Source organism: Limulus polyphemus, unplaced genomic scaffold (assembly GCF_000517525.1).
Source record: "Limulus polyphemus unplaced genomic scaffold, Limulus_polyphemus-2.1.2 Scaffold735, whole genome shotgun sequence".
NCBI classification, from domain to species: domain Eukaryota; kingdom Metazoa; phylum Arthropoda; class Merostomata; order Xiphosura; family Limulidae; genus Limulus; species Limulus polyphemus.
In genome coordinates, this window is record NW_013666345.1 from 212,379 (window position 1) to 225,406 (window position 13,028).

Genomic DNA, 13,028 nt, shown 5'->3' on the forward strand with positions numbered 1-13,028 from the left:
GTGTGTGTGTGTGTGTGTGTGTGTGTGTGTGTGTGTGTGTGTGTGTGTGTGTGTGTGTGTGTGTGTGTGTGTGTGTGTGTGTCTGTCTGTCTGTCTGTCTCTCTCTCTCTTTTTTTTTTTTCAGATATTTTAGCCAAATATGAATAGGTGTTTAAAGATCTCCAGGTTTCTATAAGAAAATTTGTAAAAATGACTAATGACAAGGAAAAATTCAAACAGATTAATAGATAAACCACAATCTTATACTAAAAGGAATGTAAACATACAGAACTTTTAAGTGGAATGTTGCTTTTTTTCTTGCTCAAGTCCCATATACAGGGTGAGCCACAGAGCTTTCCTTAAAGAAACAATGCAACTACAAATGAAGTAACAGTCCTTTCTTCATGATAAAAATATAGTTACATGAGCACCAAATTTATTAAAAATGTTCCAAGAGTCATGTAAAAATATTCCTACATAGAGAAATACAATAGAATTATTACCTTTATTATAGGGTTTATTGTGACCGATTTGTAGATTGGCTACTGAACGATCGATACATATTCTTTTGACATAAGCAATGGTTTCCAACAAACAAATGTAAAACTGAGGGTTTAAATTGATGGATAATTATTTTAAACTGAATAAAAATGTACACCACTTTTATTTCTCTGTAACAGATAACTGAAGGAGGAGGGAGGAAATTACATTTTTGGATTAGTTTTTTTTCCTTTGGAAAAATATTACTCAACACAGTTTCTAAGAACCAAAAACAATATTAAATGTTTTATTGTAACTAACAATGATTTTCTGAATTTTTATGCAAATCTTCAAAAATCTTCTATATTATCTAGTGCTAACTATTTTAGAGAACAAAAATAAACAATTCTGAAATAGTAGCTAGTTGTTAATATTCTAGATTAGTGGTTGCCACCTTTTCCAACTGAGGACAAGATAGTTCTGATCTTAAAATTTCATGGACTGCTTTGTACAGTATTAAATTTTTAAATTACTTTGAAACTACACTGTAAAACATATTTCAGTAGCTTTATTTTAAAATACAATTTTTTTTTACATCATTTTGAGGACTGGTTGAAATTTCTTGGGTGCTGGCAGTTAGGAACCACTGTTCCAGATAACATGGAAAATTTATTTTCAAATAGCTTCCTCACTTTATTTAACATCAACATTTTCAGAAGACTATTTTCTTTTCATAATTCAATAAGAAAATAGTTTCATACCTTTAGCCGGATTTGTTCTGGCATTCTTTCAGCCTGATATGTCAGCACTACTGGATCACAGTAGCGTCGTTCTTCAGCCTTTGCAAGCTTCCGTAACTCATATTCCTGCATGCAGAAACAATTATACTATATTATGCAAGCACAAAAATGACAAGTATAAACACAACATTTTCTTCATTTACATAGAGAAATATTGGGGAAAAAAATTTACCTATATTTCACATTCCAAACTCATCGATATACTAGTGGTAAAAATATGTTTATAAGCCTGTAATTGTTCATGACAGGGTGAACAAGAAAGTAAATATAGTACACAGATCAAGAGAAAGAATCATCACTTACAGTATTTAATCTTTTGTCTAGCTCCAGAACAGCTTTCTCCACAACAATTTTCTGTACGAAACAGCAAGCCAGTTGAATGTTTTCCTGAGCTACAACAATGGCAGTCTGTTCTACAAGCTCCTTCTGATGCTGTGTTGCTCCCTGTTAAAAAAAAATACCAGTTTAATGTGTTTGTTAAAGTTCACACAAAGCTACAAGAGGGCTATCTGTGCTAACTATCCCTAATTTAGGAGCAATAGAATAGAGGGAAAGCAGCTTGTCAACACCACAAACTATTTTACCAACGAAGAGTGGGACTGACCTTCATATTACAATGCCTACATAGCTGAAAGGGGTAAGCATGTTCATTGATGAGATTTGAACCTGCAACCCACAGATTATGAGTTGAGCACCCTAGCACCTGGCCACACTAGGCCTATTTGTTTATTTCACTGAAAATCAAGGTATTTCAAAGTACTATTATGTCGCAAAACTGTTTGACATTATTGATAGTAGTTTTTCACAGAAGGAAAATTATGAAAAGTTAACTTGTGTTATTTTTAGTTAAGTCAAAACCATAGTTATTTTGATTTTACTACTGACACCATAATGAACATCTCCACATTTTATCAATTATTTGCTTTTATTAATTTTCTTAATAAACGAAAGTTTAAAACATTATCTGCGCTCAAAAATAAAATTGCCATATTTAAGAATACAATAACGAAAAAAACATAAGAATGGTCACAAGAAGTAAATACACAGGATACTACAAAATCAACTTACTCCGAGTGCTGTCAGAAATGAGGATTTAAGATTGGTATTAATAGACGAATCAAGTACTTCTCGGCATGTTACCATTACCAATCCTGCTGTCAAACTACGGATCATGAGATGAGCAGCAGAACGCATTCTGGTTTCTTCTGGATCAAGAGCAAAGTCCTGAAACAAAAAGTCAGTTTCTCTTAATTAAATATCATATCAATATATTATTTTTTGCTTGTTGTTGAATTTTGTCCAAAGCTACTTGAGGGCTATCTGCACTAGCAATCTCTAATTTAGAAGCAATAGATTAAAGGGAAGGCAGTCAGTTAGCATTGTACACTGTCAACTCTTGAAACTGATCATTACATTATAATGCTCAGATAGCTGAAAGTGTGAGCACGTTTGGTGAATGGATTCAAATTTGCAACTTAAGCATCCTAAAACACTAGGTGATTAATATAGTAAAAGAAAATACTAATAATACAGATACAGTTTAGAACTAAAAAACTGATATAATAGTTCTGAGGTATGAAAAATTCAAGCACTTGTTAAATTAAAATAGAGATAAAAAACGTTTACCTTCTTAACAATGTTTTCACATGTTCCACTGACAATTTTGATGAAATGATCTTCCACTGGTACCAACCATTCTTGAACAGACTGTTCAATAGCAGCTTTGATAACTTGTTTCAGGTGGGGGTGACTCTGTAATAATGGCAACTGAAACCAAGACGAATTATCTTATATATCTTAATTTATATAGACACTTATTCCTATAAATTGTTTTCTGACAATTTTTTACTATGTATCTTTAATCCAAGTTTCTACTCTAGATTATAAAAGTTTACATAAATTTACCTATCAAAAGATTTCACTCTTTCCATTCAAGTTATTACTCTTACATTAAGAAATGACAGAAAACCTAAAAAACAGTCCTGTAAATTTGGGAAATAAGAATGCATTTTCTTTTTAACAGCAGTTTTCTCTGGAAGTGATATAGAATTTCTTGCATAGTAAGGTTTCCATTTGTTGAATATATCAGCATATAGTTCCAGCCGAAGAGGACTTACCTTATTATATCTAAACACTGTACATAGCTTTTTAGATATTACATTTTGAGGAGAGTTGACAGACAAGAAAAGCTTAAAGGAACAGCTGTTACATAACCAACCATTTGCCCTTGAGCTTCTTTTCATGGAGGTTACTTAGTAAATGTTTTCTACTGTGATAACAAAATATGGAACAAGTGAAGGGCTAAGTGTACTAAAATAGAACCTGCAATGGTGGAACATGCACTCATACATGCTTGGAGAAAAGGTTAATCTACCTGTGTGCGTGTTTTACCTGAGTTCGTAATTTATGTATAGAAATTAAATAAATGGTAAACTCCCTTCAAAAGATATAAAACAGTTTGGTTTCTACCTGATTATTTATCTGAATGTGATGACATAGGTCTGATACAGACAGGACATTGACATCAAAGTCTGTAACCTGTGGTTGCGAGAGTCTAGAGGACACAGAAGCTGTAGATCTTCCTTGAGCACTCACTCTTGCTTGAACTGCAGCAGAGATTTCCTCCTGAGTCAGTTTGGTTGCAGTAGCACAATCAAGAGATGAAGGTTCGTTTTTGGGATGTGGTGTTGATATATTTAACATCTCCTTTGGACGAGGTGACAGCTGATGTTCAATCCGTGCTAGTCTGTGGCTGTCCTTTAGAATATTGCTCGGGTTTTCTTTCTTCAAATTCTAAATAAAAATATAATAGTATAAAAAAATTAAAATTCCATTCATGGTCATTTGGGAGAAATATTTGCTTCATTAGAAAATACAAAGGAAAATTTTCAAAAAAATATGTAATAGATTAAAAAATTTTACTACAAATTTTTGTTATTGTGAAAAAAAGAAACAGAAAATTACAGAATTATAGAACTTCAAAGTTCAACTTTCAGTATACATAATTTACCAAAGAAAACAGGTTAAAAAAAAGTTTGCTTATTATCTTGTTTTTAATCAGTTCAAGTATTTCAATGTGTCATAATACAATAAAGTTGTAAAAAATAACTAGTTCTCTTGTAAAACACAAAACAATTGAAAACTCTCATGCTTTAACAGTGCAAGTCTTTTTCACAGGCAAATGAGACACCTCTTGCACAATGAAAGCTAAACTCTCACATAACCACTTAAGTTATCACATATGTAAAAGTTGGTTTCCACTGATGCATTACTTTTTTCTATAGCAGTTAACATTATTTTTATAATGGCAACAAATGTACACAACTGTTTGATAAAACATAAGATACATTTTAATATGATGTAAACAAAATCATAATACACAATGAGAAATCTAGTTGACAATCTCATAGTCACAAAAATATTTTTAAACAGTGTAAGGAAACAATAGGAAGACATTCTTTTCTGTACAAAGAACAAAATTAATTACAATAATGATGAATTTCAACTCAATTAGTCTAGTTACTTCACATTTATTATTACTACTTTTAAATTTCACAAAGTGCTAATTTGTTATATAAAAAAACACCAAATTAGCATGAAGAACAGTACTCATTGCAAGTCTATTATCAGTACTCATACTTTTATATCTTCAGCTGTTCAACACTTAATTTCATTAACATTATGAAATTCATACAAGTATCTTAATAACTCAAAGTAAAAATTTAACTAAAACAACAAACATGAATACTTAATTGTTCTGTAGCCATTTTCCTAATGAATAGGTATCACTTTTCAAAAGTTTTAGTTGTCCTTTTCAAAACTATTATGATCACTAAGCAATAAACATCTAAAGAATACCAAGAGCAAGACTGATGAGGGGTGGAATTCCTCAAAACCAGTATGTGAAATGGTAGATTGGACTTCATTTCTATATTCTAGCATCTTAAACTGATTGTTAGCTGAATAATTTACAAGAATAAATTAGTAGCAGTAAATATAAATATACTTGAAATACTATTTTAATGTGGGATTATTGTATGAATAAGGTATCTTGTTTTGTATTGAATATTTATAAGAATACCTTTAAGACAACAAACAAACAATGAAGAGTGAACAAGTGTTGTACACAAGTCTAGACTCTAGATGAAGAATAAAATCTACCAACATTCAATAATGGCTATTTAATAACAAGTAAGGTGTAAATTCACATCATAGACATAAGTTGACAAACACAAAAAAAAAACTACTCATGTCATTCCCCTAGTTTCAATATTACTAAGGTAACCAATTGAAAAGAAACATCAGTATTACCAAGATAAAAAAACAAAATGAAAAAAACAAACAAGAGTTTGATATATATATATGTGTGTGTGTGTGTGTGTGTGTGTGTGTGTGTGTGTGTGTGTGTGTGTGTGTGTGTGTGTGTGTGTGTGTGTGTGTGTACGCGCGCGCATATTCATAGCACTGTAATAATAATAAGTGGTTCCTATTTAGCGCATTTTAAGGTTTAGGAAGCATTTAAACCTACATATTGTTTTATTTCTTACCTTACACATTTATGTACATTTTATTTATTTCTTACTTCCTAGCATCTACCAGCTAAATTCTAGAAGACAACTATTTCATTCATTTACTTGAAACAAAAGCATTTTCATTTAATACTTTCCATACAATACAAGTTCGCTTCTTGTATGGAAATTCGCGCACTCCTTAAATACTTTTGAAATATTTTTGCTTTAAATGAAGCCCAACCCTCCAGTAGCACAGTAGTATGTCTGCGGACTTGTACTGCTAGAATCTAGGTTTCGATAACCGTGGTGGGCAGAGCACAGATAGCCCCTTTGTGTAGCTTTGTGCTAAATAACAAACAATTTTAAATGAAAACAAGTTTAATTACATGAAACGTGCAAGTAAATGTAAATACCATCCCCAGAGTTTCCATGTATTGAACTGAACAGGAACCTTTAGGATGGGACCGGAATCTGAACCTGCTTTACAGCCCAGACTTTTTTTAGTCATGAGATCAATGGTAATAACGTGTTAAACTACAAGATGCAAAAGTCAGTTGATTACGTCTCGAATGTCTCAATTGCAAAAGTAGGCACTTTGAGCCTCTTGAAGACAATTTTTCACATGAACGCAGAACTTTTATTACAGTCCTTGTGGGACCTACGCCACTGAAAGTGTTCAATCTTGATTTTGATCCTAGATCTAGTTATCATAAATTACATCTGTGAAAGCGATAGTCACTACATCTATTGGAACACTATTTATTTGGCGCGAGTTAAATAATACAGCTTTTTATTTTCCTAAAAGGGTTTTAGATTGTTATTTGGACTGAAGAACCAAAATTACATAAATTGTTTACTAGGCATGCACGTAATTTCATTGAAGGTAGGATACTAGATACGAGATCCAATAGGTTTTCCAGTTATATATAGTTCCCACTAGAACAATTCCGAAAGCCCTCATCAATACGTTGCGCTTGAAACCAGTTAGAACACTAGTGTTTCAAGAGGAATCTGCAGGAGCTACGAGAAAGAATTTCTGCCTTGCACTTTGTAAACTCGAGTGCTCTCCTGCATGGCTATTACCCGAAATATGATAACTTCAATATATCGAGTTAACATTTTTTCTTGTGGACACTCACTGCTTTTTCGAGTTTCGTTTTTACGAATTAAGTACGGGTCATTCAGCTTAACCCTATACGAGAAATATTTGCAAGTTGTAAAGATATAAGTACAACTGGAGACAATGTGGTGGGAGAGTTAAGATAAACAGCATAACCGTTAATGTCTTGTATCGTTTTACATGGTTTAACTCAAGGGTAATAATGTTTTACTTATTTACGTGCTGTTTCACGGTCTAGAAGCTTATAGATTATAGTCGAGAGGTGGACTACTGACGTGCTAAGTACATTAACATGATACAAACACATTTTCTATAATTAAACAAAACGATACGAATTTTTGCAACCTTTAATTTGAAATGGGAAATATTCTTATGTCAAATGCATTTATGCGTTCTTTTATTTACAAACAGATAAGGGTAATGAATTAATTAAAATAACCGGAAACTTGAAGTCTCGCACAAAGACGCGACATGTTTGTTGATTGATTTTTTTTCCTCAATATAAAAAAAGGGGTATCATTCTGTTTTAAAGGGAATATTTACACACGCGCGAGTTTGTCTCCGCAAAACATGAGATCGAAAGATTTGGTTTAATGTAATTGTGCAGCAATGAAGAGACGCATATAGGTTATGTTACCACGAACAGAAATATCTTCTATCTTCATTTGTCTGGAGTTTAATCCAAGGAGAACGTGGAGAGCAGATAATAAAAAGAACGTTTTCAACAGAAATAACAAAAAACAACTAACGAAATGGATTGATGGCTAAAATTGGTAATGATGCTTTTTCAAATGTTATTCTAGCTTTTCACATAGATGAAAAAAAATAAAATATTTAAGTGATGAGGAATGGTGTACCGAGAACAAGACAGCTTTACGATGGAAACTTTTAACAAAAACTCCGCCGCAGGACTGTTGTCAAGATGCACAGTCGTCAGATAGATCGTGAGTTGACTGTAAGGACTATATCGACGTGATGAGACTCCAAATTTGTTTCATTATAACGTACTCAACCTCTGTAGTCACAGTTTTTGAATTGTGACAAATTCGCCAGGCTATACAGTAACCGATTTCCTTCAAAGAGAATGAGGAAATGGAGTAAAAACCTGTCAAATGGTGGAGCTACTACAGTAAAAAAAAAAAGTTACATTTTTTAAATTAATATACATATAGAATAAGTCTAAAAGTGAAGCTCAACGACGGTTCGTATAAAATCGTTAGGAACGTTTCTAGGGCAATACGAAGTTGAGCGGACACTAACTACGAGTAATGTCAAAGTTAATGTGTATGTTTATTTATATGTTTATACCCTTTATTAGAGTTTAACCAAATATATAAAATGACTATAAACCCAATTTTGTACAGCAGTTCTAAGCATGGTTATCTAAAATCACCCGCTTTTAAGCCTCATGTGCTTTACGTAAACGTGTTTGCGATAGTTTCTAACTAAAGAAACATCTAACTTAAAACACGTGGATACAGAACAGTTGTTAGTTTTTATTTCTCTTGAAATTACCATGCGGGAAGACTACAAGCACGTGCCTGGAATTAATGGACAATTATCCTACTGCTCCAGCACCTACTCAGATGGTTATCAAATGAACCGGTTGTATTTAAACTGGAAGACACGAACTTGGTCTGAAGAGTGGGAGGCTACGAACCATAAATAACCACATCAACATACACACACAAGTCAGCGTTGCTACTAGGTAGAGGAAGATTGTACTGCCATTTATTTTTTATTAATCAGAAACGTTTTGCTAAAGGAAAAAAAAAATCATTGAACGAATGATATGAAAGTAATAAAAAATTATACAAGACAGTAACGACAAAACACAAATACATTATCTGACTATTTCCAATTTCCACAAGTAACTTGAAATATATTTTAAAAGAAAGGTACAAGTTAATTATCATACAAAATGTCATTCTTAAACACATACATACACTGGTGTTATACGTTTAAGTGAAAACGTTCGACATTACAAAAACAACAACAACAACAAAAAAAAACAGTGTCTCCAGGTGACCAGTAAAACCAAGAAGCTCTTGCGAAGTACTTTAGTATCTTCTGTCTAAGATGCTGACGCACCATGAATTAACATTATGTATACCTCAGGTCATAAGAGTCACCATAAAAAGCTGCTAGTTCATTATGACTATGATAGTCATATTTAAAAACACGTGGTAGGTAACAGCCCTAAAGAAGGGTGAAGTGACGTATTGACTTTGGATCATTCAAGCTTTTTATGAATGACACAGCGTATGTGAGACGACACTTAAAAAAACCCAAAAAACCCTACAATTTAAAGCAAAGTAGAATATGTTATGTGAACCACAATACATCTGTCGTATGCAATGCCGACGAGGCCTTTCTTCTAATACTATTTTCATGAACAACAACAACAACAACAACCGTTAGAGTGTGAAAGAGTTCAAGAAGGTGAATTGTAATTATCATAAATATTTATTTACAAACCAGGTTTCATGTAAGAATTAATAACATAGCATTATTTATTTTAAAAATGCTTACTTATTTTTCAATGTTTAAGGTTTTTTTTTTTTTTTTTTTTTTTTTTTTTTTTTTTTTACTTTAAACGATTTAGGCTACGTTTCATAAAAATCATGACTAAGAACCAAAATAAAAACAACTCCACAGTCTATATAGACAACTTAACATAAACCTTAAATCATTAAAACTGCAGCTGTAGGGGTCGCGTTGGTTAGTCGTTTATAAAAATTTGAACTTAATTGGCAAACTAGAGCAGATCTCGCTAAATATTATTAGCGTTTAAATTTTATTCAAAAGACAATTTGACTCATCTATTTAAAAAGGAAATATGGACAAGTAATACAAAATGCGACACTTACTTACAGTGCCATTTTGTAATAATTAAATGTTTGACTGACTGAACTTTATTTTGTACAAGTTTCAACATGTCATGTTATCATATGATAGCAAGAAGAAAATTAATGATATTTTGTTATTCCAAAGTTTTACAAGTTTCAAATATTAAATTATAAAATGTGATATTTTTGGCGAAAGAAATGATGCAGTTTGAACTGAACTTGTGCAAGACTTTTACAAGTGTCAAGTTTAAATTCACATGTTAGATAACTAAAACAAAGTTGTTACGTCAATAGCGGGTGAAACCAAATGTTTTTATGATTTAATATATTTTTTATCTAACGGAATTTTCCTTTAACTTTCTTTGAACATTAGAGATAATTTACGACGAGAAATAAGTTGTTCCAATATGCTTTCCTACCTGTTGTTCCACTCGTCATTCCGTTTCCAGGATTGGTTAAATTTCTACTTTTTTCTGTTTGATTCACATTTTTACGATTATTATTAACGGTAGAGGGCGGCGCAGGTATACTGCTAGAATTTTCTCTGGCACAAGACTGAGTAGGAACACGTCCAGTGGAAGGTTTGGAAAGAGTTGGTAATCTAATTAAAAATAATAATGATACAAATAATACATATATCAATCTGTTGTATTAAAATAAAAAACAAACAAACAAACTGGAACAATCATTATATCGTCTGTGAGAGATGAAATACTAATTCGCACCAAAAAATTTCCGTATTAAAATTTGTTTTAGGATTTGAAACTATTTGAATATATAGGATGATCACTTAGTATTCAAACCAAAATCTTACTTTATATCTACGAAAATTGATACAATGTGTATTTTCAAATTAATTAATGCATTAATGATGAGTTCCATAAATAGACCACGAACAGAAAGAAGTCAAGGAATTCATACAAGTTGAATAACAAGCATTCAAAATTTTCAGAGTTATTTATAAAATTCTTCAAGGCTTTCTGCCGCCATACACAGTGAAAATGTCCAGAAAAGTTCTCTACCTTGAATGCAAGGGTTTATTATAGCAGTAACTTTATAACACAAAACAGTATTTCAAAATAGCCTGCGAGCTTAAATAGAATTGACGAAAAGTCAGAAACTAGCTGTTTTGAGCCAAATAAGAGAATCCAACAACAAAAAAGTTAAGGAAAAATATTGATTGTGTCCCCATCTATTGTGGAGATATGAAATTAAAAAGCATAACATTTTAAATATATCAACAGAGTTAATAGTGAAATGTACAAATATTTCGATAACACAAAGCTATACAATTTTATCAAAGTTCAACTCACTCGCCTATTGGTCAGTTTCAATATCCGTTTCGTGAAAGATCTATGTTCGTATTCACAAAGAATTATAAAAATAATTACACAGATTTACGTAGAATGTATTGATGTGCTATCTGCGCTCAGTCTTCCTTGGGGAATCAAACCCAGGATTTTAACAATGTAGTTCCGTATACCTACCGTTGAACCAGCCCGAGACTAATAAAGACGAAGTGTTAGTTTGTTATTTTTGCTGTGACTACCACGGGTATCGAAAACCGGTTTTTAGCGTTATAAGTCTTGAGACTTTACCGTTAAGCCAGTAGAGGGCAAAGTGTTAACATGAAAAGATTCACTACAACGCAGTAAAATATTACACTCCACAACATGTCCACTTCTTGTTTTCAATATTACAAAACACTGTATAAAATGACACTGCTCACAGGAATAATATACATTTTTGTATAGGAATGTTTAATAAACCAGTTCATAATTGGAATTGTAAGATTGTTCATACTCCAAGAAATAGAGATCTTAAACTAACCGCATTTGTATTAGCATAATATCATTTTATTATTACCATTACGTATATTCCTGTATTTACTGTTCGTACATAACTTAATTATTATAGTTTTAAAAGCAGTAGTTCATTAAATATTTACAATGACCAATAACACAAAAATCAATAATTAGAACACTAAAAGGGGAAGATAGTAGATCCAGATGGGGATCGAGGGAGTTGCAACCCCCCCCCTTTCCGATGGACTACCAATCAAAACGTACCGTACCCTCAGACCCGATAGAGAAAGCAAATCACAAATCCGCCTTTGTGTAGGACATTTCTTTCCCAACTAATTGTGTTTTATTTCTGCAAATATTCGGCTCTCTTGCTGGAACGTACCAGGTTAGTAATCTAATTCTTATATAACTAATTTACATAATATTTTATTATTATATTACATGATATTTTTCGGTTGGAAGTTCTTATATTTTTTGTCAATAATTATTTTCTAGCCATTATTGTAGATGTCACTGTTGGTAGATGATACTTTGAACTCATTCCAGTTAACACTTAAAAAAAAAATATTATAACATAATACTAATATCTTAACCGTTGAAGGCTCTAGCAAAATAGCCGAAAGATTGCAGAAATAAAGGAGAACCGAGTGTTTCAGAGACGTTATGTAGAAAAGTTCTAAAATATTCGTCAATAATACATAATTATACAGTCAGAGCAAAGCTTACTTCGAAAGCATTTCTCCACCACTAGAAGGTGTCAGCCCTACTCTTCCTTGCGAGTAACCGCTAGAGGGCTGATTATTTGCAGTGGCTGCCGTCTTCTGAGCTTGTTTATAACGAGACAGATTGAAGAAGAGTCCCAGGATAGCTTTTAAACTACCATCTCTGATATCTGAAATATTAACATCATATTGATATTTATTAAAAATTATTAAAATAGACAATATTGTGCATGGTTATTGATTTCATGAAGGTTATATCATTCGTGAGGGTTACGTTATTCATTAAAAAAAAAAAAAATCAGCGTAAATCAGTTTTTAAACACGCACAAATATCATAATAATATAAACATTATTATACAATATCCGTTTTATTTAAGCTTAACTTTGCGTAAGGGGTATCTCAGCTGTACCCTTTCTCCGCAGTAATCATACTTAGAATTTTAGAGCGTTACAAGACCAAGCTTATCGCCGAGCCAACGTGGCGGGGGAGCCTGATATGCAACATCTATAAGAATAATTGAAAATAAAGTTCCACGACACTAAACTCTCCCCACGTCATTATGCAATACCACATGAAAATGAGTAAACAACGTGTAATAATACCAGTACTGCACGATTTTGGACAACAATAAGTATGTAATGATAAGATTGACATAACATTCACTGTCTGGGTAACAATATACAAGTTTATCTTGCTTACCCCCCCCCCAAGTGGTAGTACCCTATTTCGTTTTTCTTCTGCGCCCCCCCCCCCTTACTTTG

At 32.4% G+C, this 13,028-nt stretch overlaps 2 protein-coding genes across 4 annotated transcripts in view; both read right to left on the reverse strand.

Moving 5' to 3' along the window:
* LOC106460247 (CCR4-NOT transcription complex subunit 1-like) overlaps nt 1-9,772 on the reverse strand; it is a 40,538-nt gene extending 30,766 nt beyond the window's left edge. The window contains exons 1-7 of the mRNA XM_013919932.2: nt 9,765-9,772; nt 6,854-6,962; nt 3,729-4,052; nt 2,886-3,026; nt 2,328-2,483; nt 1,563-1,703; nt 1,221-1,325 (exon numbers count right to left, since the gene is read on the reverse strand). Coding sequence (XP_013775386.2) covers nt 1,221-1,325; nt 1,563-1,703; nt 2,328-2,483; nt 2,886-3,026; nt 3,729-4,052; nt 6,854-6,962; nt 9,765-9,772 — 984 coding nt within the window. The remainder of the gene's footprint in view (nt 1-1,220; nt 1,326-1,562; nt 1,704-2,327; nt 2,484-2,885; nt 3,027-3,728; nt 4,053-6,853; nt 6,963-9,764) is intronic.
* A 164-nt stretch (nt 9,773-9,936) lies between these two features.
* Nucleotides 9,937-13,028, reverse strand: part of LOC106460248 (neuron navigator 2-like) — a 92,885-nt gene continuing 89,793 nt past the window's right edge. Inside the window, exons 5-6 of one of the 3 annotated variants that reach the window (XM_022386916.1) lie at nt 12,271-12,436; nt 9,937-10,340 (exon numbers count right to left, since the gene is read on the reverse strand). In XM_022386916.1, coding sequence (XP_022242624.1) covers nt 10,109-10,340; nt 12,271-12,436 — 398 coding nt within the window. In that variant the 3' untranslated portion in view covers nt 9,937-10,108. The remainder of the gene's footprint in view (nt 10,341-12,270; nt 12,437-13,028) is intronic. The other 2 variants (XR_002610722.1, XR_002610723.1) reach the window with 2 other exon arrangements.